Source organism: Ailuropoda melanoleuca, chromosome 7, assembly GCF_002007445.2.
Source record: "Ailuropoda melanoleuca isolate Jingjing chromosome 7, ASM200744v2, whole genome shotgun sequence".
NCBI classification, from domain to species: domain Eukaryota; kingdom Metazoa; phylum Chordata; class Mammalia; order Carnivora; family Ursidae; genus Ailuropoda; species Ailuropoda melanoleuca.
In genome coordinates this window covers 62,246,621-62,273,859 of record NC_048224.1, presented here as the reverse complement: position 1 = coordinate 62,273,859, position 27,239 = coordinate 62,246,621, and the positions used below count along the sequence as shown (strand labels likewise).

Below are 27,239 nucleotides of genomic sequence, written 5' to 3'. Positions count from 1 at the left end.
CTATAAGGTCTAAACAGCGGGTTGAGGAGAAATCCCGTGGGGAGTTCAGGGATTTGGAGATTAGCCGTGAATGTATAGGATGGTCATCGGCACCTCCAAATTTCAACCTCATATGTTGGTACTGATTTTCTGTAAATAAAGCTACGGAATTCTGTGCTCAAGTTTTTTCTTTCCCTCCTTTGTGGATTAGTTATATTTCAAGTTTCTTGTCATTGGATGCTAAATTTAAAGAGGCCTTTCCAAAGACAAATCTGCCCCATCTGACCATTCTAGGCAAGCAGAGTCTGCCAGAACAGCAGCCCAACTCCAGAGCTGTCTTGTGACCCTCTCCTCTTCTGTCTCTCCCGTAAGGTAAATCCACCATATTATGTGCCATTGGTTGAGCTGGTCCCACACCCGGAGACAGCCCCTTCGACAGTGGACAGAACCTACGCCCTGATGCAGAAGATTGGACAGTCCCCAGTGAGAGTCATGAAGGAGATCGATGGCTTTGCCCTGAATCGCCTCCAGTATGCCATCATCAGTGAGGCCTGGCGGCTTGTGGAGGTGCGTGGGCTGCTTCCAGCCTCTGGCAGCTGAGGGGAAGGTGGCAGCAGCGTCCTGAGGCTGCGTGGAGAGGGGGGTGGTGGGTGGGAAAGTCAGCACTCGGTCCTGCTTGCTCTGTTCTGGGGACTGAGGGCAAGCTCTTTCTCTCAGGTTCAGTCAACAGGCAAGGAAAATAAAAATAAGGTAGCAATTCATTGTATGTTTCAGAGATTCCTCTGTTACAGTAAGTCATCTGATATTCACACCTGTTGATAGACTTCTCTGTTTCCTGCCCTTTCATACCATTACCACATAATTATCTCCGTGTGACACACTGCATTTTCTCACAGTCTCAGGTTTTCCCCCCAGTTTTATAATTTTTCAAGAGGAGGAAAAACTAAATTTTGAGTACACTTGTATCCTCTAAAGAGACCCGGTTAACCTTGTCCTTTCATTAAAAGATTTTATACGTGACTTTAAAGATCACCTCTCTGCGTACGTTTCTACGAAGGACCTGGTGCTGGGCAGGATAGACAATCCGAGCAGCCCCAGGATTTCAGTGAGCAGTCCAGGGATCTCGGGCTCAGACCATCTGGTTTCTGTCCACTTGGTTGCTGATGCTTCCCCAGCTTCTGCATGGGTAAACAACACTGTCTGCCCACTCTCCTGTTGCAGAAACATGGTAGCATGAGTTGAGGGTCTGTCCAGGTACACAAGGCAGAAGGGAATGGAGCTCAGGCTGAATTTTCTGCTCCTGGAATAGGCCCACTCTTTGACTTAACTCCTGTGGTAGCCTGCCGATCCCAGCATGAGAGAAGAACTAGGATGGACTGTGGGCATTGTGTTTCAGCTTCCCAGTTAATGATGCATATGTTGTCCCCATGTCCTGGCTCTGGTGTTCCGTCCCATCGCTGTTAGACTTGTCATCTGACCTGACTGCTCTGTGCATTTGCCACATAATAGCTGCAACTCTGTGTCCTCACTGTTTAAATCCACTTAATGCCCCTATATCATCAAGGTAGAGTGCTGGGATTTTCACTGTTAAGTTTGTAGTTCCAATTTTCTCAAATTGTGGAATGTTTTTGAGTATCAGTCAATAGTAGGATATTTTAAAGACACACTGAACTGAAAGCACCCCTGTGGAACTGTATTTAAAATATTTCCACTTGTCTAGAATAAGGGAACACTTTAACAGACCACAGGAAAAGCTCAATATGACAGTAAAACACTGTGAGAGGTTTTAAGGCAGTTTTTACTTTTATTGGTAGGGTATCTTAGTGCCCCAAAGAGATAAAAGCCCTGAGGTAAATCTTGCTTTCTCTAATCAGAATGATGTGAGCCAATTCAAGGGAAAAACTTGGAGGTTTTGGTATAATAGAATTAGGTGAGAGTCCTACACAAAGAATTCTCTGTGTTGACCACCAAGTGGGCCCAGTTGCAGTTTGGAGGCTCCAGGTTCAGAAGAGTGGTGGAGGATTCCAGTGTCCTTTACTGCTTGGACGTGGAGGGAGGGCTGGAAGGATTATTGAATTTGGCCGTTCCAGGTGTTCTCACTGCTTCGTTCTGACTGCCCTCCTTTTGATTGTCCTGTCTCCAGGGGCTGATGGTGGACTGAGTATATTCATGTTACTGGCTGGCAGGAATGTTCTCAGGGATGACATACCTGAGAATCCTACATGTGTCTCTACATTGGCTGCTGTGGGACTTATGTGCCTGGAGTCCTGTAAGGCACCGAGTGCTAAAATCCAGCAGGATACAGTTTGTGACAAATTGAGATGAGGCTACAGAAATGAGAAGATAAAGTGTGACTAGAACCTCAAGAATTTTCTGTGGTGAATATATAGAAGATAACTCACTTTTAAAAATAAAGATGATCTATAGACAGAATTCAGGCAGGTTTAGAAACTGCAGGCTGCTCTCTCCAGGGTGGTATGAGGCAGGAATAGAGTGGCGGGCATCCCTGAGCTCTGCTGAGACTTAAATGACAGGTGAAGTGTTTCAGTTGTGGGACAGGGCCTCACAGAGGGAACACACGAGGGGGTGGGGTTACCAGATTGCACCCCAGGTGCTTTTATCATCATCGCTGCTCAGAGACACCTGCTCCGTTGACCATCCAGACATGTGGGAGGGCCACTAGCACACTGGCCGTGCACCTGCTCCCAAAGTAGTTGCTTCTGAGGGGAGAGAAGCTGCAGGTGGGGGCTCTGAATGTCCTCACAGCGGGCCCTGCTTTCCTTAGATTCTGGAGCTAGCAGAGCCAGAGAGAAATCTTCCTGGGCTCACATAAGTAGTCATAGGCTCCTCCCTCTGAGTTCTCAACACTGCAGCCCAGCAGACAAACAAAAGGCACGTTTTTCTTACCTCCTCCCACCTCCCACCACCCTCCCCTTGGGAATAGTAGATCAATATTTCTGCCCATTAGGTGGGTTGGTTTAAGAAGTCTTGACTTTATCAGATGAATTTCTTGAAGGAAAACCTGTGTCGCCTGTGGTCTGTTTCCACTTAAGACGTGGAAAGTCAGGCAAGGTGAGAAAACCTCTCTTGAGCCCCACCTTGCTCTGTGCAAATCTGCACACATGTGTTGAGCCCCAGTCAGGGCTGGGGTTAAATGACACCCTTTTGACTCACAATTTCAGAGCCAGATGAACTTGAATTTAGATTTTAGGGTGTTCCAAGTTTATCTCAAAACATTTAAGGACAACTTTAATATAAAAAGGAGCTGAATTGGGGATGTTTTACAGTAAAAATTGAAGATTTTTATAATTTCTTAACTTCAAAAGATCCAAAGATCTTACGGAGTTTATCTTTCCAAGACATTCTCCTTCTGGGGAGGGTTTTATGTGTGAGCCAAAGCTCACCCTTGATGTGGAGAACACAATGAACTGAGATGAGCGGGGTTGCCCACTCAGGGACTCACTAGGGGCGCTTCAGTCTCCTTTCTTGATTCACTGAGCAAGTGGAAATTTGGCAGAACCTTTTCTCTTTGACCCAAACTAGGGCTGGTGTGCTTTCAGATATGAAAGCTACAAGGTGACTTGGTTGCAGAGCACTGAGATACCTTGTGCAGAATATGGGCCTGCATGCCGCCGTCCAGGCTTCTTGGGTGCTGCGTCACGGGGTGGATTGAGGAATACTGTCCCATGTTGTCTGTGTGTAAACAGCTCTGCACAAAACAAATCCAAATGTGAATTTCCAGGGGTCCTACCCATGAGTCGGGGTATGAGCTGCAGTGGGACAGGCAGGGGGCCTGGCCAGAATGGTGGCTTGTATTTCCGCTCAGGCATGGTGGTATCTTAATGCAGTTGTCAGAGGAGCAGAAGGATGCTGTTTTCTGCTTGCTAATTTTGTTGATCTGGTAGGTTACATCAGTAGATTTTCCCATGTTGACACAGCCTCGTATACCTGGAATAAATACCACTGGGTGTGTAATTCTTTTTAGACATTGTTGGAGTCAGTTTGCTTATGTTTTGTTGAGAATTTTTTCTAAGTTCAGAAGAAATATTGTTTTGTAGTTTTGCAGGCAGTTTTCTTACTGCCTTTATTTGATTTTTATATCAAGGTAGCACTGCATTAGCCAACAAGGTAGTAATGCATAAAATGAACTGGGAAGTTTTTCCTCTTTATTTTCTGGAAGAGATTATAAAATTTTTGTTAATTCTTCTTTAAAAGTTTGGTTGAATTCTCCAGTGAAACCACCTGGGCCTGGGAGGGCTCTTTTCCAAGAGATTTTTAATTACAGGTTCAGCTTCTTTAATGGTTATAAGAACCATTCAGGTTGTCCGTTTCATCTTGGTTGAGTTTTGGTGGCTTGTGGTTTTTAAGAAATTGTTCCATTTTTTCTGAGTTGTTGAATTCATGAAGTTAAAAGTTGTTGGCAGCACTGTCATATCCTCTTAGTGTCTGCAGGGTCTGTAGTAATAGCCCCAGTTTCGTTCCTGATGTGGGGGATTTGTGTCTGCTCTCTTTTTATTCTTGTCAGTCTTGCTACAGCTTATTAATTTTATTGGTTGTTTTGAAGTAGCAACTTTTTGTTTTGTTGATTTTCTTTATGGTGTTCCTGTTTTGAGTTTCATTCACCAACTCTGGAGGGCGTATTTTGATACTTGCAGCCAAGCATGGATGAGAATTCTAAGAAGGGTGGAGCAGGGAAAGGTAAGGGAGGCTCCTGTGCAGACCTGCCCATTTGAGAAGAGGGAGGTGAGCTGCAGACATAATTTCCTTGTCAGAAAGAGAAAGTGCTGGAAATAAGACACACCTTGTCTTCGTGGCAGCCTAGACCATGACACACTGTCTTGCCATCAACTGTGATTTTGTCTGTCCCCACACAGCCGTGTAAGCTTGGCAAGGACAAGGGCTGTCTGGGAGCAAGATGGACAGTCAAGTATCTGATAGAACAAGGTTGCTGGGTGCTGTTTTATTGTTTCACTGATGCTCACCCCATGTGTTCCCTTCCAGTTTGGCTTCAGAATTGGGATGCAGCAGCCCTTTGTAGGCTTGGAAAGGCCGGATGGACAAGTTCGGCTACAGTCTAGTAGCCCAAGATTAGGTCACTAGGGGACAAGATCCTGTCGGCCAGGAATGTGATTTTTTTTTTTTTAAAGATTTTATTTATTTATTTGACAGAGATAGAGACAGCCAGCGAGAGAGGGAACACAAGCAGGGGGAGTGGGAGAGGAAGAAGCAGGCTCACAGCAGAGGAGCCTGATGTGGGGCTCGATCCCATAACGCCGGGATCACGCCCTGAGCCGAAGGCAGACGCTTAACCGCTGTGCCACCCAGGCGCCCCCAGGAATGTGATTTTAAATCTAAATTCTTAAGCTAATGATCACAGTAAAGGAAGTCGTGTTGGGATAATAAACCCTCACCCAGATAACAGCTAAGCTTGTACTGCCCATAAATTCTTGCCCCATCCAGGTAGGGTAGGTGGAGGTGAGCTGGAGTGAATCATGAAGCCATCAGCAGATTCTCAGCCTGTTGGAATGTGTTGGTAATGAGCTTTGGAAATTGCTTATCTCAGGTTTTATTCACCCTTCTGAGCAATATAATTGGGAGGCTAGATTTATTTTCTTCCCTGAGCTGCAGAAATTCAGTTCTTGGTTTCTTTGTCAGGCAGGTGTAGTTTATGGGATCTGGATCTAATTCCTTTTATGAAGAATTTTTTCAGTTAATAAAGTGTATCTCAGAGATCGTGTAGTAAAATCAACCGAGGGAACCCTCATTCAGGGGTTTCTGCTGAGTGTAATTCTGAGACTAACAGAGGAATTAGGAGTCTCAGCACAGGGAACCCCTCAGGATCATCTGCTCATCAGTAACTTAGTTTGTGTAGTAGTGAAAAGTTTAACAAGCACTATTTTTCATGATTTACAGATATTTTCAGATCATCCCATCTTAAAACCGTGAGAGGTACATTGTTATTTTTGCCCTTCCGGATTAAGACACTGGCTCAAGGGGTTGAGTGGTTTGGTGCCCATTCTGCAGGCTGGGAGGGATCCACACCTGCGCCGCTTCTAGGCTTCAGTGTCTGCACCTGTAAGTGGAGGCGTCAGTGGCTCTGCTTCTCCTTGGGAGGTGATGAGGATTGGATGGGGCCATGTATGTAAAGGGCTTAGAACATGCCTGGCATATGGGACTGGTTTAGTAAGTGTTACGGATTGTGGTGCTGGTAATGATGGCCATGTTTTCTGAGTCCCTGAATCCTGTGTAACTTTTTGTATGTGACAGCTGCCACCAGTGTGTCAGCTCGGAGCCAAAATGCTCCATCCTGGCCACAAATGTGAGGCTCCTGGAAGGCAGCAGGGGCCTCACCTGGGAGCTCTTTAAAAATGCAGCACCTGAGGGCCCACCCCCCGACCTGCAGAACCAGACTCTGCATCTTAATAAGCTCTGGAGGTCTTTTCTATGCTCCCTGAAGCTCGAGAAGCCCCCCCATCCCCCAGACCCTGATCTCAAAGCCTTGATGTGTTGTATTTCATCTGTTTTAAGGTAAACTGTTTTGTTTTGTGTGTTTTTTTTTTTTAACATTTTAACATCTTCGTGTTATGGGCAACATTTTATTCTTTAATAGAACATTAAATACTAATTTAACTCTCAGTTGATCCAGCCTTAATTTCAGTGAGATAGAGTATATTCTACTGTCCTTTTTGTCTTTTCTTCTTCCATGTTCTTCTGTCTCTGTATGTCCCTTGTTTCTGACTTTTCTGTCTGACTCAGGCTTATGATAGATAAACATGCAACTCTAACCAGCTTCTGCTTAGTGGAGAAACTGTTACCTGGCCACTTCATAAGCTATGATTTCCAGTCCTAGTTTTGTAATATTAAATACCTCTGGTTATCCCAAAAGTTATATGAAAATCAACTTTAAAAAAGGACTTAATTCACTTCAGTTAAAACACAAACACATTAGGACAAAAGAATGCTAGGTTGTAAGTCCGGGAGGTGTCAGTCGTTACGCCAAATCAAAGCTGGCCTTCCCTGGGGCCCACGGAACTGGTTTGGGTACGGATTCCCAGATGGCGTCTTCCTTGTGCTGGCCACGCATTTCACGTCAGCCACCCTCATCTAGCCTTTTGATTTCCGGAGTAGGGATGCAAATCACGGCCAGGTTTTCCTCTTATTACTCATGGGCCTGTGTGAACAGAAGTGGGTTCCTCCAGGGGTGACAGCCGGAAGCGAGCTGGCTCCTCAGGCTTGCAGATCAGCTGTGCCTGTGCAACGTGCGCCTGGTCTTGTGCTGTTGGCCAGATAAGCGAGCGGCCTGCTCTGTCAGGACTTGCCACACTTAAATTCGAATGTACGGCAAGCTCTTCTACAGAATGGGAGGTGACACAAAGGGGAACTGATGGGGTGAACCCATATTTTAGGGGCAAAGGTGACCTGAAATCATAACTATAACTATGTCTTACATTTCTCTCACATGTGCTGTGATCACGTGGAGGTGATTTCTTCTCTCCTTTTATAAGCGAGTATTAATGTAGGTCCGGTTCTCCAAGCTCACATTAATCCTCAGGAAGTTTACTTCCCACATATTCAGCATTCTAAGTAGGAAGGCATTCAGGCAGTAAGCTGCCTCTGTGGTTGTAGTTCTCTGAAAGCCTGGGGAGACCCAGCATTTCACTGACCACTCTTTTCCATAGAATGTCCCCCTGAGTTGGTGCCCTGTGACCAAGGAAGTATGTTCCCTGCCAATCACTCAGCCTTGTCTCTGGAAGAGAAACAGTACAGGACAGGGCAGTGAGGCTGAAAAAAGAGAAAATAGAGCAGAATCAGGCTAAGTCACTTGTTTCACTGGCTTTGGGATCCGGGAAGGCAACAGTAGTCTTGTGGCTTGAGAGGCTCAACAAGAGAAAGCATGTTCAAAGCAGTCACTTACATGCAGTTGGAAGGTAAGGTTATATTAGAAGCTTTTCTTTGCGGGGAACGTGTTGGAAATACTGTGGACTGCTCCAGGCTATGGCTAACCTGGAATGTGTCCAGTAGGAAAAAGCTGAGGCTTGATTGAGCAAAATATTACAGTTCAGACATTGGCGACATCTGTCTGTGTGCTTGGCAAGAAGAGTCACGTAGGAGGGTGGGTCATGTAAGGGGAGGTTAAAGATGCCAAAAAAGACCCAGGCTCCTGCCCTCCACACCGTACCCTCAACTGTAGGATTTTCTATATTTTATGTGTTTTAAAATTTAAACTTAAAAATTTAGTTTTTTTTTTAATTAAAGAGATAATGTATAAAGTGTCTGACTGAACCTCCTTGTGGTTGAAAAGAGCCAGCCTGCCGCAGCCCTACTCCCTGAACTCTGGGATCTGGAAATTTCTTTACCCTGCTCTGAGCCTCACGTCCTTCCAGAAATGATGCCATCTCTCTCTGCCTGTTTCCTTTTAAAAATATTTTTTTTTATTTATTTGACAGAGAGAGAGAGAGAAGGAGCGAGTACAAGCAGGGGGAGTGGCAGAGGGAGAGCGAGAGGCAGACTCCCTGCTGAGCGGGAACCTGACGTGGGGCTTGACGTGGGGCTTGATCCCAGGACCCTGGGATCATGACCTGAGCCAAAGGCAGATGCTTAACCCACTGAGCCACGAGGCGCCTCAATTCTCTCTGCCTGTTTCATTCCTGGCCTGGGCCTCCAGCCTTGGGTAGGTCTCCTGGCATCGCACAAGAAGGCACTTTTCCTCTCACTTCCTGTCCTGCATCCTCCCATGCCCTTGCCTGCCTCATGCTGTCTTTCCTCCTTTTGTGTTCATCTGCTCAGAGTCAGGTGCAGCATACATGGAGTCCTACGGCCTCCATCTTCAGCATGCCCTATTCTGCTCTGCATTTCTTTTTTCTTTCTCACCAATGCAAAATAACCCAGCAAAACTCTTTCTTAAGACATTTTTCTGCCATTTCTGCATTATTTATTCTACCTCCTGAAAATATAGCCCAGACCTCAGTATTGATGAGGGGGAACTGTCTCCCACTCCTCCAGCACCTGAAGCACGCTCACCTCTCCACCTTATTCAGACGCCCTGGGTCCATTGTCCTGGGCCCACCTGGCCTCTGTCTTTCTTGCCTTCCAAAGCCTGGGGTCAGCTGTCTGACCAGCAAGTTCATCACCTGAGGACATTAAAGAGTTCTCTTGGCTTTAATTCTTCTAGCTCTTTTACCCTGTGCAGTTTCCCCAAAGGCTGTCATGGATCTGTCACAACTGTCCTTTTCCTCGTCGCCATTCCTATTGCTCAGTGCGAGGACTGAGCTGGCACCCGTTTTGGGAGTGCAGGGCCTTTGGGGCAGATGTGTCACCTCCTTCACCAGGACCATCTTCCAAGTTAGTTGAGACCTCCTTTCACATTGGTTTTAAGTTCAGAGAGCTCCCTGTCCATGGCCATTTGTTCAGAGATACCAAGAGAAGCCCGTGCTTTCATCTGTAGGGCGGCCCTGAAAGGCCACTGAGGATCTTGGCATTTTAAGAAATCCCAGAACTGTATCAGAACCCACAGCCATGGCTCAGCAAGTGTTTAGTGTCCAGCACTGACCACGGGAGAGGAAGAAGTTAAGTAGAGGCCATTCAAAGGCGATGTGTAGCCGGCCATCTGGTTGGAAGGACTCAATCCAGATACCACTCGAGGTGTGTTACGGAGCCTGTGACAGACCGCTGGGATGTGGGGCTAGAGGCAGGTGGCTTTGGGCAGAAACAGTGTCTGGCGTGTTCATACAGCTCCTCCTGCTTCACGCTGGAGCCAAGGTCCACGTGCCCGCGGTGCATGGAACTCGGTCTGGCTCCATGCTCCCAAGCTACTGTCTGACTTGATGAGCAACTTAGACGTGGCTCCAGTGCACACTGAAGAAGTTTCTCTCCAAAGCAGTCCCGGGAGATGTAAGCCACTGAGGAAACTGGATTCTCTCTCCTCTGAAAGCCATATTTGCTGGCTGGGAATCATCAGTTAATTAGAGTTTTGTCTAGTGCTGATGGTCTGTAAGAAGTAGACAATTTTTATGACAGGATTTACCATTTTATGGGAGGTCACTTTCTGAGTAGCTACATTGGCAAGCAATAAAACCCTACTGGAAGGAGAGCTCCTGCTGATTTATTATTTTGGAGACACCTCCAGACCTATTAACAGACAAACATAATGAAAACATCAACCACATACTCAATTTTTAAAAAACCTGCTTGGCATGCCTGGATTTCTTTAATGATGTTTAAAGTAAAAACTTCAATGCTAATATTCTAACAACCCTTAAAACGAAATGAAAATGCTCTTACGCTAACTCCTGACTCCCTATCATCACTGACAGGTCATCAATCAGTATAAATGATGGATTTCAGCTCCTCCAGGGTGAGTTGGAACGTTAACAGGCAGCAGGCAATGGGCCCCTGAAATAGAGGAGAGGAGGAGGGAAGGGGTCCCCAAGAGAAAGGCAGAGAAGCGAGGCTGTGAGTGAAACTGTGCAGCCTTGTTGCCTGGCCTACTTTGCCTTCCGTGAGGCAGGCAGAAGCAGGGCAGCAGGCCGGCCCGTGACCTGGGGACGCCCTGCTGGAAGTACAAAGGAGGGGCAGGCAGAGATGGGTCTGTGCTGTTCTTCTGGTTTTAGAGAGAGTGCTTATACTCCTTGGAGCAAACTTCTTTGTGAAAACTTTGGCCCCAGAGGACCCCCCCCCCGCCCCTACTCCCATCCCCACCCCATTAAGGCCCCACTGCCCTTGCTGACCGCAGTACACTTAGATTTGCATGGAAGGGTAGATTCCTTCTGCTGTGTTTGTTTTCAGGTCAAGACTTTTCCTTTCCTTTCAGACTCTATAATACCATTGTTTTTCGCCCTGAAAGCATTGTTATCACATGGCACAGTAAGAAAAAACACACCAGCAAATTATTACCACTTGGGGCCTAAAGAGCTCTGGAGCGTCCCTTGTAGTGGGACAGTCTTTCCACTCTTTCCCTTCCTGTTTTTGATTTGTTTCCATTTAAACAGTTTAATTTGAAGAATATTCAAAGGGGAAAAAGACCACCTATGTTTTCCCCACCCTAAAGTAGTCAGCTGCTTTTTTTTTGCTGTGTTCCTGTCTTGTCTCTGTTAAGAATACTTTCCTTGAGGGGCACTTTTGTGTCTCAGTCAGCTGAGCATCCGATGCTTGATTTCAGTTCGGGTCATTATCTCAGGGTCCTGGAATCAAGCTCCACGTTCAGCTCAGAGTCTGCCTGGGACTCTCTCTCACTCCCCCCTCCCCCCTACTCCTGTGTGCGTACTCTCGCTCTCAAATAAATAAATAAATCTTCTACAAAAAAGGAATACTTTCCTCAAGTTTCCATTTTTAATGGCTTAACGATATTTCTTTTAGTTGATATTTTTAAAAAATCTAATCTTTCCGGGGTGCCTGGGTAGTGCAGTTGTTAAGCGTCTGCCTTCAGCTCAGGGTGTGATCCCGGCGTTCCGGGATCGAGTCCCACATCGGGCTCCTCTGCTGGGAGCCTGCTTCTTCCTCTCCCTCTCCCCTGCTGTGTTCCCTCGCTTGCTGGCTGTCTCTCTGTCACATAAATAAATAAAATCTATAAAAAAAAAAACTAATCTTTCCCCTATTATAAGTTGTTTTAAGGTAGTTCCAAGTTTTCTGCCACTATAATGCCTCTGTGAGCATCCTTTCTGGTAGAATCTTTCTTCTGGGGACTTCTCATAGAATAACTGCTGGCAGTGGGATCTCCGTATCAGAAAGGAGCAATATCTTTGCCACCTGCCAGATGTAGTGAAGTCACCTTCAGAGGATTTGACCCACGTCTCTTGCCGTTAGTAGTGCTCGTGGGCTCGCCTCCCACCACCTCCCCAGTAGAATCCACCTTGTGTCCTTCTGATCTCCTTCCCCCTGGGTGCCCTCTCAGCAGGCTCTGGACAATGGGTGTTTTATGAATCAGTGTCCTCTTGCATCAGCCAGTGTGGTGTTCAAGCAGCTCTTCCATGAATTAGCAAAATTTGCTTGAGTCATTCTGCAGGAATGTTTATGCCTCGCTTCCAAGAAAACTTGTAGGTTTTGGCAAGAAGCCGAGCAGCTCACAAACCTGACCACAAGCCTTTGAGTAATAGTGGGGCTGCACTTGGCAGTCTTTTCTTTCTTTCTTATTAAAATCTTGCATTTGCTCCACCTTCTCCCTGGAAGGTAGCGGGGGTGGGGTGGTTGGAGCAGGTCTTTTTTCCTCTTGCTCTGGAGCCAGTTTCATGTTTCATGGAGGAGAAGTAATGCTTGTCAAAGAGTATAGAAAACACAACTATATAATATACAAATGGAAGAAACTAACTCATGGTTCTAATTTGTTTCTCATGAGAAACACTGTGAGCCATTACGATAGTTCTTAATTTATACGTCAAAGCCTGTAACTCTATTACTTTCTCTACCATTCACCAGGACTCCAGAGTTGGATGTTTCTAAAAAAGAGTCCCGAACCCCTTGCTCATACTTGAGTTATTTCTCCCTCAGTGATCATGCTCTTGTAGCTTATATAACCCTGAAGCATCTTTGTGTGGGGGGGGGAGCTCACTGAAGTTTAACTTTGTTCCGTCCTTGCTCTAATTAGAGACTGAGGTGGGCTCTCTTTCTGTAAGCTCTCCTTCTTGGTCTCTAACCAGAGTGATACCAGAGCAAGACCAGGGCCCCTTCATGCCCTTGTTAGTTGCATTTCATTATTTGGCATTTTCCAAAGATGGAACTATTTCTGGTTCCCATTTCTCAGTTGAGACAGTACGTTGAAGCTCAGACAGCTCTGGCTGGGGAGGGGCAGGAGGACTGTACATGACCTAGTACAGATTCCTGGGTAGCAAGCCCGCGTTCCTGGTGGCTGTGGTGGCGGCCAAGTTAAAGCAGTATTTGCACAAGAAAAACCTGAAAATTCAGGTTCGAGTGTGGTGAAAAATAGAGCAAAACAAAACAGAAGATCAAAAGCTGGAGATTAGTAAAAAAGAAGTGGACAAGGAGGATGGCATGAATAAAATGAGGAAAGTAAATGAAATGAGGGCATGCAAAAAAAATACATGAATTAAATCAGAAAATTGAAAATGAGAATGGGATGATCAGAAAGAAAGAAGAATAATTCTGTGTAGCTAGCTGGTAATCAGTAGGGGAAATAGTCCCAGGAGATTCATTCATCAATACTTCATCCCTAAACTTGCCAGACCAGCCCCTTCTTCTGTGTCCGAAACACCAGATCAACCTTTTGCCTGTTTTTGGCCATTCATTGTATCTTCTCTCCTTCTCTCCCATACATAAAGGGCTAGATGGAAGATACCTGAAAGGGAGGACCATGCTCTGAACTTCTGTCCACTGTGAGGGTCATGTTGGCTAGGCCAGAGTGCCCATATATTCAGTCAAACATAGTCCAGATGTTGCTGTAAAGATATTTGATAAATGTGATTAGTTTATCATCTATAATCAGTTGACTTTAAATACAGGAGATTATTCTCAATCCCCTGGGCAGGCTTCATCCAATTGGTTGAAAGGCCTTAAGAGCAGAATGGAGGTTCCCACCATCAGCTCCTGCTCCAGATTTCAGACTTGTCAGTGCCCTCCATCATGTAGGCCAATCTCTTGAAGCAGATCTCTTTATGTATATATAACCTACTCTCTGTCTCTCTCTGGTAGGACCCTGCCTGATGCATCCCCAAACCTTTAATTATACTTCAAGTTTCTATCACAGGAGTTTGTGTACTTTGTTAACTGTCTTGCATTTTGTCCTTACTCTTGGATGACAGTCTTGTCCCCCAGCCCAGGATGGGCGTGCATTCCCAGCAGGCAAGGTACAGAATGTGTGTGCCGGCATGAGTGTGTGCTGGTTGCTCATGGGAAGTCTCGGGTTTTAGCTAAGGGAAGTAGGGGAAGGAAGGTTGCAATAAAGGGGATGCCTCACCACTCTGGCCTCTCCTTGCTGAGTGATTTTTCAGGACATGATGCAAACCAGGTTTTAAACTAACAGTGATCTAGTGTTCATTGCTCTCTATCAATTTTTGGAATCTTTTTAACCACTTGGGGCTTTACTTAGTACGTGTGACTTGAGAATTTTACCACCAAATGGAGGAAGTACTGATAGCTGTACTGCCAAACGTTAATTGAACCACAGACACACTGGGGTGGGTGGGGTTTCAGTCCTCAAACAAGCATGCAGTGTAGGGTCTGTTTCCAAGGAATCAATGATCGGATCAGTGTGCTCAAATCAAGTGCCTGTTTCTGCCTCTTCTGCCACTGTGATTGTCAGTTGTGATTATATTGGTAATATTAGCATCAGGGCCACGGATGTCACCGAGGGTCTGGGTGGAGTGGAGCTTACCAGCAGAATGAAGCAGCCTGAGCTGCAGCATATCCTCACCACGAGCCTTTGCTTCAGTGCTGAGTGGAGCAGGGCAACTCAGAACCCGGACTGGCGAGCATCTTAGCTTCACTACTAATGACCGTTTCTTTTCTCTGCATGTACTTCTGGGTAAAAACTCAAGCTTAGAGAATCTACTTCAGAAAATCCAAATGGGGCAGAAAAAAGGAGTTAACAAGAAAAGATATTAAGACTTTTTCCTCTTCTCACTTGTTCAGCTAATGAATAGTAACTAATAAGACATAGATGGACATTTCAGAGAATGTTTGGGAATTGGAGGAAAGTGTGGCTTCTCCCCCACGTGGTGACATAGGTGGAGACTCCTTCTAAGGCTTTATTTAGTCAGGGTCACTGTTAGCTCGCATACTTACCGATCAAAAGTTACTGCTCTTGAGTGGTTCACTTTTGGGGTATTTTGAAGTCCTTTGTAAGTCAGCTCTAAACATACTAAACACAGTTATAGAAGAAGAGAACTGAGGCAAATAGCATTGCACGTGTAGGATGACTTCCATATTTGCATCCTTAACAGTTTGAGCACCATGTGGAAACTTCAGGCTGTTTGGAGTGTTGACCTGGAACCTGAGGGAGGGCCAGGGGGGAGGGCGGGCCTGCAGAGCCCCTGCCTGGCTGCCTTTCAGGGATTCCAGAGCTCACAGGGTTCAGGAATGCTGCAGCAAATGCTTTTAGGCAGCCTGGGGAGAGAACCAGGAGCCACCCTTCTGGCCCTAAGAGCTTGGTGAGGAAGGACAGGAAAGCAGGAATGCCTTCAACAGTTGGTTTTTTGGTAGTTCTGGACACTACCATGGACCTTGTGTATACCATTGCCTCCTCGTTGCTGCCGCCTCATCACTTAAAAGCTTTGCTACCAGAAGTGAAGGGAAGTGAAACCTGTCAGCATTTGAGTAAACTGAATACATTAATTTGCTCTCCTTAGCTGTCCAGATGAACTTACGGTAGGATAATTTAGGAGAAATAGGAAATCCAGTGAGACATTGTGATAGCCTAGCAGACTAACCACACTTTGTGAGTATGACACCATCAAGTGTTGGAGACATTGGGGAGTGATGGGAGCTCACATACGCTGCTGGAGGCAGTGGGCATGCGTGCAACCACTCTGGAAAGCACCTAGCATTATCCAGTAACGTTGAAGCTACGTGTGCCTTAGGACAGTAGTTCTCCTCTTAGATGTGTGCCCTGGGAGCCTGGAACAAGAACGTCCCCAAATATTCATGAACGGTAGGATGGATAAGTAAGCTAATTTTATACATCAACAAGGGTGGACAGACTACAGCTACACACAACACAGGTGAATCTTAAAACCATAAAGTTGAGAGAAAGAAGCAAGTCACAAAAGAATGCATGGTGAGAGTCCATTTTGAAGAAGATGAAAATAGGCAAAAAGTGAACTGTGGTTTAGGAATATAAACAAAAATGGCAAATCTTAAAAATAAAAAATGGTTCTTACAAAAGTCTGGATGTTTGCCTCTGGGAAGGAGGGAGGAAGATACAATTGGGGAGACAGGCACGGTGGTGTCGGTGGGTGAGGGGTGGCGTACGCTTTGTAATTACTCTCTAAACCACTTATGTATGGTTTGTCCACATCTTCGTTTATCTCACACACACACAAAGATAGATGGAAGGTAGTTCTCTCAAAGTTTCTCAGTCACACCTAAATGGTACATGCCCTTTGTGGGTGGCTCTATCTTCTCGGTTCTTTGGCTCCGTCCCCTTTCTGGTCCCCCACCCCAACATCACCATGGTGGTCCAGATACCCCCCTGGACCTGAGGCACTGGTGTTTTCTCCCTCAGCAGCTGATGCAGGTGATCGAGGTAAAGGGTATAAATTCCCTTCCTCTCTCAACGTCGTGGGTGACTTTGAAGTCTGGAAAGCAGAGATGTCACAGAGGCCACGGAGGAGGAGGAGGGACAGCAGGGGGAGCTCTGGCCTCCAGTGTCTGAGCAGGGAGGGCTTAGCCCAGACCTCCCAGGGCCACCTGGAGGGCAAACCGACTCTCCGTGTTGGCCATGGGGCCTGATAAAGCCCCATGAAAAAGCTTTCAGATGAAAGCTTTCCTCTGCCACATAGACATCCTCTCAAATAGGACAACAGACATCCCTTTCAAGGGAAGGTAAAGGATTTGCTCTGTAACCCAGAGCAAATGAGGCAGAGTTGGGTGGGTCATTTGTCTGAGGCTGTTCATGGGAGCTGGGTGGATGCAGTGTGTGTGGATGTGCCCCTGGGGGTAGGGGCAGACATGAGATTTCCACAGCACAGCATTTCATCCTCTGCCCCGGGACTCCAGTAACTGGGGGCTGCCGTGGCTGCCAACGGAAGAGGTGTCAGCCAGCGCAGCCACGCGTGGTGGCCTCTTTCAGAAGGCAGACTTGGCCTAGTTGTCAGGCAGAAACATTTCTCTCCTCACCATGCCCTGTTTGTGAAAGAAGCCACTCAGGAAATACGAACTGGAGACTTAACAATAATTCTAGCAGTGTGACCAGTGCAGACGTACAGGAAAATCTGATGGCTTCCTCATATCTGCCTTCCTGACAGCTGAAATGCCCAAGGTGAAAAATCGCCTCAGACCGAGAGGAGCTGGCAGTGGAGTACCACATCACGCAAATTTGTGCAAATGCAACCCTGCTCGTTCCAAAAGCGGAGTGAGGTCGAGGCTGTCTGAAGAACGGGGCGAATAACATAGAGGGCCGATTTGACATCTCACCTGAACACATAACAACTTGCCTCTTGCTTTGCCATTCACATTTGCAGAAGATTCCAGGGCCCCACCTTGCCAACAACACACAGTTCTAAACTGCATTTCATCAAAGAATGTCATTTTTACAAACTCATTAAAAGCTGGACAAGGCTGGGCTTGCAGGCAGGCAAAGCCTGAAGAACGACTCTTTAGTTCTTTTGATGGCTCTAGTCTTAGCGTCCAGATCTCAGGCAAATATGTAAAAAGTCCTTCTTGCCCTTATCCACCAATACCCTGCTCTTACTTCTCCCCCTTCCCTTCATCCTCTCGCCCTTCTCCAAAGCTGTGAGTGATACACAGCTGAGAAGGTAGAGAAGGGAAGACAGCGGAAGGGGGCACAGTAGGGTGGCATGTTGATTACAGCCATGGAAAAAGTGAGTTGGTGTTTGACCATTTCTCAAAATATTATCTTTTCAGAATCTGTTTATATGTTACAGTTTTGTCGTGCAAAGTCTGACAAAAATACTATTTGAGCGCTTTGGAGAATATTTTGGGATCATACTCTAAAAAAGTTAGGTTAAAAGTGAAGGCAAGAAAATTGTCTTTCCGGAGGACTCATCTGTGTGCTTCCCCATTTTCTCCATTCAGGAAGGAATAGTTTCTCCGAGTGACCTTGACCTTGTCATGTCAGATGGCCTGGGCATGCGGTATGCGTTCATTGGACCCCTAGAAACTATGCATCTCAATGCAGAAGGTATGCTTTGCTTCTATAGGGGCGAAGATGGGAATTCTGTGCTGTTTAGTGGTCTTAGGGGTTTTGCCAACAGTACAGTTTTGCCTTTTTTTTTTTTTTTAAACAACTGAGTAGAAACAATATCATATGTAGGAGACAGTGCCAGCCCTGGTGACTCACAGATAGGGGCTATGTCCAGAGATGTCAGTCCACATGGAATCCAGGATCCTCAGGGCTCTGTGCGGCAGACAGCACTCAGGTGGGAGTGGAAGGACAGACAGATGAGGGTGTTGTCATGGACACTTTGCCACATGGCATCCAGCCTGATGGCAGATAAAGTTGTGTTTTCCTGAGAAAGATGATGCAATTACTTACAGAGGTAAGACAAACAGATAAGGGAAGTGACCACTCTGCTGTACGTATCTTCTGCCTAAATTTGAGCGGCTTCTCCGTGTGACTTGCCTGTTTTAGGGCACAGGCAGCAGTTCAGGACAGGCCAGTCATTTACCCAGGAAGCCAACTTCAAAGGCCTGGGGAGGTAGGTACAGGCCCATGATCTAGTGATTCTAACAGAAAGATAAGTTGAGAAAGGTGAGAAAGCCTCCAAGAATGAAACTGTCGGCCGCATTTTAAGCAATTCAGAAACAAGACACTATCTGAAAAACAAGCACTTAAAACCTACACCAAACTGAAACAAAATAAATCTTAAAAGCTATGAATGAAAATCTTGTAAAATGTCACCTCAATGTCATTACTACTTTTAGTGTTGAAATTATAAGTAACTTTTATTACCTTTTTGCTTTTCTGTGTTATAATTTTCTACAATTATTGCCATATTATTTTAAAAATTATATTATTAGCATGTAAAACATTTGTAGAAAGAGAAAAGGAATCTTGTATTCAGCTCCATGGTCCACATTTAACCAAAATGTTGAGAAATTGGGGCTTATCCAGGAGAAGTGGCCAGAGAAGAGCATGTGTGCTCACGGGCATCTGTCTGTCTGTGTCTTATGTGGGGGTGGAACCAGATTGAAAGAGTGGACATGGCAGGCAGACAGGCTTGGGCTTAGTACATGGCAGGAAGTTTCTAGTAACTGAAGCTGACGTTGAGGGAGAGGGCCATGCTACGAGTGGGTGAATAGGGCAGCTGGGTGCTGGTTGCCCACCTGTCAGGATGTTTCAATATTGGATAGAGACACCTCTATTGAAGTGGGAAGTTGGGATGAGTGACCTCTGGAGTCTGTTTGATTAGATTTTATAATTCCATGATCTTTGGGTAATAGTTCAATTTTTGCCACCGTAGTGAAATATAATTTTCAGTGAATAAGTCATGGCAGTTTTACCAGTCATACTCTTGCAGGGACACTTATGGTGGTTTGAATGGACTGGTCTTTGTCATGCAAATGTGGTTCAGTAACTGACTTGACTCTTCCTTTAACTGAGCATGGTTGAGAGGTACTGGAGGAACAGGGGCCTCTCTCCTACAATGAGCATGTTACTTTTGTAGTGGGATGACAGTAGAACACGGGAAAATAATGTAAAGAAGGAGGCCCTCACAAAAGTGAAACAAGAGTTTTGAAGTATCATTAAAATAAAGTCTTGGAGAATTTCAAATGCTTTTTCAACCAGCATCTTAAAAGTGGAGAACATATTTAAACATTTGATGTATATATAGACACCGTTTGGTAGCCACCATGTTTTTCTCTTTTTAAATTTTTTTTTCTTCAGAAAAGCAAGATAGTTCAGGTATCATGAGACATCAATAGGGAGACAACTGAGAGCAGCTTTGACTCTCAAACAAATAGAAACAGAAGCCAATGAAACCAGAAACTCAAGAACCAAATAGTGTGGCAGACATGAAGGAGGCCTGTAACAATTTTTCAAACAAAGCAGATATGATAAGAGAACCTAATTGGCTTAATATGATAATCGTGGACGGATGTAGTTTTCAACTTCAGAGCATTCCTAAGACCAGAGTTGGACTGTTATAAGATCTGGCTTGGAACTAATGGAAATGTTCATTATTCTCCACAGTGTCATCCAGAATATATCAAGATTGGGGGCGGGGAGGAAGAGGTTTTTTGTTTTTTTTTTTTTTTTTGATGTTGTTTTCCTAAAGCCACCATCTCAGGTAAAGGCTAGTTATTAGTCTAAAAGCTACAGTTTACCTAGAAGTGGTAAAAATATTTTAGAATCTGGTTTCTTTGTTTGTTTTTGTTTTTATTGAACATAATTTGAGTTCTTGTTATGTCCAAGATACTAATACAGTAGTACACAAAACACGGTTCCTGCCCTCTTGGAGATTGCATTTTTTGAGTTCCTACTAAGTGTCAGGCAATCTTTCTTACATTATGTTTATTTTTAAATATACATGGTCTCAGTTAATATTCCAATAACTCTGGGTAGTACCATTTTGAAGTCTACCTCTTGAAATTTCAGCAACAGCTGAAATTTATAAACAATCCATAGATGTCTCCTTATGTAGATACATAAAAGGACATGGTGAAAAATAATTAGAAAATGTTTTTAATCTAATAAAATGGCACCTGAAAAGCTGGAGGCCAGCATGCCTACTTTGCCTTTTGGCTGTATTTTAAAGGCAACCCCCACGAAGGGCAGGCTCTCAGAATGGGGGAATCTAGTCAGTGGAGCCGGTCAGCCTGGTGCCTCCCTGCCTTCCAAGCTAACTAGCTCTGTGCAAGTGAGTCTCCCCACCTGTAAAATGGGGAAGGCAACATTGCCCACCTCATAAGGGTGGTGTGAGAATTAAGCCAGATGGCAATGCTTGTCTGGTTGGCTGACACGGGTGAAGTCCCTTAATCGTGTTATATTCATACAGAGTTTGGTCTCATTTTTAAATTCACTACTCTTAGAGTTTTTTCTTTTAACTCCCCCAAAAAGGAGTACAGAATGAATACACAGTAGGACATTTTTGCAATAGAATGGTGAAATTTCCAGACTTTAACTGTTTGGTTTGTTTTCTTTGCTAAGCTTTTAGACCATTAGTTCAGCAAAGAGAACTGCTCCGTTTTATACCTGGCAGCATTTTGGGCACCTCCGGGGTTTACTGCTACCTGGGGAGTGACTGTCTCAGAATCAGCACCTCTGGAAATCACCTCCAGCTGAAGCGAGTGTTTACCATCCTGCCTCGTAAAATTTCCACCTTTGTATAGATGCCTTCTCTTGCTCTCTTTTTTTTCTAATCGACATGCCTACGTGGTGGGTTTGGCTCATTTACATGGAGCTGTAATTTTCAGGGAAACAGGTGAGTTGCTAGCGCTGGGACTTTTAGGAGTTAAGGGGCCCAGGTAGGTTTCTGTCTCCACCCGCCTCTCCTCCCTGACCTCACATGAGGTCTCACTCACTCAGGTGGGAATTAGATAATGTTGCTCTGTGCTTTGGGACCTTTTTGATCTTCCTTAATAAGTTCTGTGAAACTCTGTCTTTTAAAAGCAGGTGAATTCACGTAGGTGTGGGTTTATACGCTATGAGAAAACCAGACTCCTCTGTGTGGGTAGCAGTTAGGGCTCTCCGAGAAACTGAACACCCAGAGTGTGTCACAACAGCCACTTTCACGGTCACAGCGGGGCTTTGTGCCTGCTCCATACACGGAAACCAAGGAGGGCTCTCTGCCTATCCGCCCACCATGCATTGTACCGAAGGTTCAAGAAAGCACACTGTCTTACCTTTGGGGGCTTGCAACTAAAGAATTCCAAGTTAGGAAGCACCAAGATAAGCTAAGTCTAATCTCATGAGAATCAATTCTTTTCTCCATTTTTTCTTACTCCATATAAGCATCTCTTGAGACATTAGGTTCAAAGTCTTCTAAAAAGCTAAGCTCTAGAGAGTTTTGAGAAGTATACTGTTGAACAAGGCGGACAGGGGCAAGGAAGTGTAGAAGAAAAAATATAGGGGAAGGCCAGATTTCATAGTAATATAAAGGAAGGACATACTAGCTGGATAAAAGGTGGAGTGGTTTCTTCTTGACATTTCCAGTGAATTTGGTATTGTGGAGTGATTGCCGCTCAATTCTCCTTTCATAGTATAGAGAAGCCAAAATTGTTGGAGATGAAAATCTTCCTTTTAATACTTCTCTAATGGAAGAGGAAATTTTTTTTTTAAAGATTTTTTATTTATTTATTTGACAGAGATAGAGACAGCCAGCGAGAGAGAGAACACAGCAGGGGGTGGGAGAGGAAGAAGCAGGCTCATAGCGGAGGAGCCTGATGTGGGGCTCGATCCTGTAACGCCGGGATCACGCCCTGAGCCGAAGGCAGACGCTTAACCGCTGTGCCACCCAGGCGCCCCTGGAAGAGGAAATGTTAACAAATAGCAGTGACAGTGATAAATGTCCTGGAACATTGTAAACACTAAGGCACAGTGCAGATCTTGACCATAAGTCACCATGAACTTGTATTTTGGGCAAGTAGGAGAGCCCTCCTAAGGGTGTCAGGCTTTTCTGCAGATGAAGTGGGAGGGTCTGCACCTGCTCTGTTGGTGCCTTAGCTTCACTACGAACAACAAGGCTGTTTATCCCAAGAGCCTGAGTGCATGTGACAGAAAGTGTTTTTATATTCATGAGTGTGAAATTATAATTCATTTCCTGAACAAGATGGGAGAAGTTATGAAATGTATTTTAGGATTTTTACCATATTGTATCCTATTTTGAAGGAATAAATGCTCTTTAAAACAACAAATTTTATACAAGGCAGTAGGGAAGAAAGTTCTCGAAAGCCCTTAGGAGATTAAAATTGAGTTCACAGGGGCAGTGAAAGGTCAACACTCATTGAGAAGACTTGAAGTCATCCAGAAGTGACATGTACGTGAATTGAATCCTGTGGCTTCTGGCCGCTCACGTTGGAGTAGGGGGACTCGGTTCCCAAGAGGCTATCCGTGGAGCTTCTGTTTCCTGTGTGCGTGCGGAATCCACAGCTACAGTGTTTCTTCCCTGTTTCCTTATTTAATATCTTTACAACTTACTTGACTCTTGTGTCTCTGCTCCCCTGAAAGGAATAAACTGTATTTGTGTCTAGATTTTATCACCTTTAGTTTGAATAAACAGATAAAGTGAAGTAAATATTTAATTTCCAAAAGGAAATAAATGTACAGGTTGTTTCCTGGGTTCCAGAAATGCTCAGCCATTCAGGATACCTGGTCAGTGCTGGCAGAGTTAGGGAGCCTTTCCAAACTCTGAATTGTCAAGTCACACTACGTTAAATGAAATGGAGCTCCTTATTTGTGTTTTTTGTTTTTGTTTTTGTTTTTTTGTAACTCTTTATTTTAAAAAGAGAGTATCCTCCACTTCATTGTAGGTGCTAACGTCAGAAAGGTTGGTATGTTTGAAATGTTTACCCTTCAAAATGGTTTCTCTTCTAAGAGGGAATTGGATATAATTTTAGCACACCAAAAGAGAAAGAAAACTATTTGAGCCAAATTAAATTGACACTGAGTGAATTTAGGCTTCACATCAGTGTAGGTCCACCAAAACTAAACCCCAAAGAAGCTGTTTTTTGGTTTTTTGCTTTTTTAAAAAGAATATCCAGTGGTGGTCATTTTTATTTTAAGTTAATCATACACAGTTTTCGTGGGGTAGGGGAGAGCCAAGCTCTGGGATCTCGGCGAATTCCACAGTTTCGCCTGTTCCCTTGTTATCTTTTAGCCTGACTGATTGACCGCTGAGTCTTTCTGGCTTTGAAAAATGTTGGAAATGGGCCAAAGGTAGAAGTGCAGGTGGCTTAGCCCCTGTCCCCAGCGGGGCCCAGGACTTGGAGACGCCTCCTCCACGTACCTGGGCCAGGCTTCTGATCTGACTCACATCCAAGTGCACGCCTGCACTGGCCCGGCCTCAGCTGCCTCCCAGGGCAGGGGGCGGGGGACGAGCGTGAGAGGAGCTCCGCTGTCTGCTGGGCAGAGCGGGTCAGGGCAAGCCAGCCCCACGTCGGGAGGTGATGCAGCCTGACAGATGTTTCCTCTGGGCACATCTCTGATTCTAACAGAAAATATGAGCTTCGGCCTCATGCGGCCCACAGCTGCTTCTGAGTTACCGTGCTTCTCCCTCCCTTCCGCCTCCAGGATAAGCCTTCTCTTCATGTGTTTCTCCATCAGAATCCTAGGGCAGGGCCCTATCTTAGGAGCCAAGACATTGGCTTCCCGAGGGCCCTGAAGCAGAGCAGTGCAGCCAGGGACAGATGCCCCAGGGCATGGGGTGATGGGGCTCTGGTCCGCTGGCCAAAGCTGAAGCAGGTGTACACGTGGAGCTCGCGTCTCAGAGAAATACAGCTGTGTTAAGGAACGGGCTGCCAGTAGACACCCAATAAAGTGGTAACTAGAACTCATGGAGTAAGAGTGAAACGGGAGACAGATTTGATTGGATTTTCATGTCTTGGGTTCTTAGAAAATGCATTCAAGCCATTTACACAAGTAACCTTATAGACACATTGTTGAAGGAGACATTATTTTTTTAAGATTTTATTTATTTGACAGAGATAGAGACAGCCAGTGAGAGAGGGAACACAAGCAGGGGGAGCGGGAGAGGAAGAAATAGGCTTCCAGTGGAGGAGCCTGATGTGGGGCTCGATCCCGGAATGCCAGGATCACACCCTGAGCCAAAGGCAGACGCTTAACGACTGAGCCACCCAGGCGCCCCTGAAGGAGACATTTTTGATGAAAATAAGACTTCATGTGATATTAGCCAATCAGTGCAGGAACAGGCCCACCTGAGAGTCCATAAGATGCACTGAGGCTCCAGGGTCCCATCATGTTCTAGAATTTTAGGATCTGATGGAAAGCTTGAGTAGTGATGTTGGTGAGGAAGCTCATTCCCCAGTGCCGGCTGACTGAGGTGAGTGTCCCCCCTGCACATTTTCTTCATCCGCAGGAGGGAAAGACTGTAGTATTCTGACCGAGGGTGAGACCCTCTGAACAGATTTCTTAGTTTGGAGTCAGGTAGTGTTCTCATGTAGTGTTCTTGCTGATATTGTGGATTCTTGTTTTCATATGATTTCAGGTATGTTAAGCTACTGTAACAGATACAGTGAAGGCATGCAACGTGTCCTAAAGACGTTTGGACCCATTCCAGACTTTTCCGGGACCACAGTTGAAAAAGTTAATCAGGTACATAGACTCCTTGTAGAGAATTGCATTGGTGGAGCCATGGGTGAGGTTTTATCTTTGCCTTTTATTTTGGTGGTTCCTCATTCCTATCTTTGCTTGTCCACAGTTCTGTCATGGTCATAGGAGACCTTAGAGCAGTGCGACCAATGAACGGGTAGCTCATCTTGATTGTTTTAGAGGCACTGTAGGCCTCTGTAGATTTGGAAAGTTAGTTAATTGAGGGTTTCCTAAGCTTTTGTCTTCAAAAGCAAATTCACAGTTTGCATTAATAGGAACAATTACTCTCCTGGTAACTGAGTTCCTCTTCATGCTTCGGTTCTTCCCTTCCCTTCCCTTCCCTTTCCCTTTCCCTTTCCCTTTTTTGTTTCCTATTCCCAGGCCATGTGTGTGAAAGTTCCCAATGATCCAGAACACTTAGCTGCCAGAAGGCAGTGGAGGGACGAATGTCTTCTGAGACTTGCCAAATTGAAAAGGCAGATGCAGTCCCAGTAGCTACTGCCCTTCTTCACTGGGAGTCCTTGTTGGCGGAATTGTAAGCCCTTCTTCACCGGGAGTCCTTGTTGGTGGAATTGCAAGCACTTAATCCAGCTGCTCTGAAACAGTGGGAAGCCAGGTGGTCTTCATGCAGATTCAGAGTTGGGCTGAGGGATCTTCTGATCATGCCTTGGCCTTGGGTGTCACAGCTGCACTGGGTTCCCAGGGCTGTTGACTCCCTGCCAGCTGGGCAAGCAAGAGAGCAAATCGTCTGAAGATTTTAACTTTTATTTTTAGTGTGATTCTGTACGGCTACATTTTCTAGTCAATGATTGTGGTTTCAAGTTTATTTTAATCTGTAGCAAGGTATTTTTGTAATTATTTTCTAATCTGCTTCTGAATACCCTGTGGCCCTGCATTGATGAGGCACCTACCTTCATTTTGTTAATGCCTATTCTGAATAAAAATTTTTGATTGCATAAAGACGTCCTTTTTCTTCTGTTTTTTTCTGAGAAAGACAGTGTTTGATTCTGGTGATTGACATATTTCAGAGTGACCATGATGAGTGAATAAGCAAAAACTTTCTTCTGGGTCCTTTGTCAGCTGTTCAGTAAAAATCTGCCAATTTGGGCCAGTGGCAATCCCAAAGTGGATTCCACAGTGAGTAACCTGGAGCTCTATGGTCAGATGTGTTTGGGAAACTCCTTCCACTGCCCCACTCTTGGGCACTTACATGTCTATAGGAAATTAAAGGCTCCAAAATTCTATGGTAAATATAACTGTTTAACCCAACACCCCATTATCTTCTTAGACATGGAGTCTTGTCCTAGCACTAGTTTCCCAAATACTCTAGCAAATAGCAGTACAAGGACCTCCACCCCTGTGAGGCCAGCATGTCACAATAGCTTAGATCACGGGATCTACCACAGGGCTCTCTGCCAGCTGCCAGCTCAGTGACACTCCAGCCTTTTGACTTCAGGTGACCAGCTTCCCAGCTTCACCCAGTAGGGAGAAAATTTTCAAGGCTATGGTGGTGTGAGAACCAGTGTCCCCAGTGAGGAACTGTGTGGCAGTCGTTATTCTGGCTCTGTGTGCACATAAACTCATCCATCATGCTCACTGAGGCGACAATGCCTTTTGAGCAGTTGTGACGCAGCAGACATTAAGCACGTAGTCCCCGCCTTTCAGAGGTTTACTGTAAGACAACAAAGTGTTAGAATAAAGTACGATAGTGCCCCAGAGGATGACATACACAGGAGATCATAACTCACCACCCCGGGTGTGTCCTAGAAGGTCTCACAGGGACATCCTTTGAGCCAAGTCTTGAGTAACAGGCGAGAGTCAGCAAGACTTCCTGGCAGAGGGAGCAGAGTGGAGAAGGGTGCTGGGTGCTCCGGGAAGGTGGAGTAGTTCCCTGTAGTCGAAAAGAGAACTCTGGAGTGTTGCTGGGGCCAGATGCAGGTGGTGAAGAGCGCTGGGTTCATACCAATGTGTAGACCTCACCTAAAGCACTGGGGAACCTAAACGGCCTATAGGTTGTGAGTGGCCCAGGTGGGAGCTGATAAGGCAGTGAATTAGGAAAGTATCCTGGGGGTGGAACTGACAGTCATCACTGACGACCTGAGCAAGGTGACACCAGAGCTTCCTAAGTTGGCACCTACGCAGATGTCGATGCCATTTTATAAAATAAGGAAATGAGGAAGAAGGGGCAGGAAACCTGAATGTCTCACATATTAAACTTCACTGAAAAAAAGAATGTAGCAAGACATGAAGGAGATTTTCAGCCTTGACAAGGGTCCTTCTCTTCATCTGATTGAGTTTTAGCTGCTCCTTAAACTTCGATGACTCAGTGTATCACTCTGTGACCTACTGGTAGGTTTGTGAA

General features: G+C 45.4%; 1 protein-coding gene across 1 annotated transcript in view; it reads left to right on the top strand.

Annotated features, from left to right (window-relative positions):
• The window catches only part of CRYL1 (crystallin lambda 1), a 95,199-nt gene extending 69,362 nt beyond the window's left edge, over positions 1-25,837 (top strand). Inside the window, exons 3-6 of the mRNA XM_034664957.1 lie at positions 352-546; positions 17,683-17,788; positions 24,774-24,880; positions 25,259-25,837. Coding sequence (XP_034520848.1) covers positions 352-546; positions 17,683-17,788; positions 24,774-24,880; positions 25,259-25,372 — 522 coding nt within the window. The 3' untranslated portion in view covers positions 25,373-25,837. The remainder of the gene's footprint in view (positions 1-351; positions 547-17,682; positions 17,789-24,773; positions 24,881-25,258) is intronic.
• Positions 25,838-27,239: the final 1,402 nt, after the last annotated feature.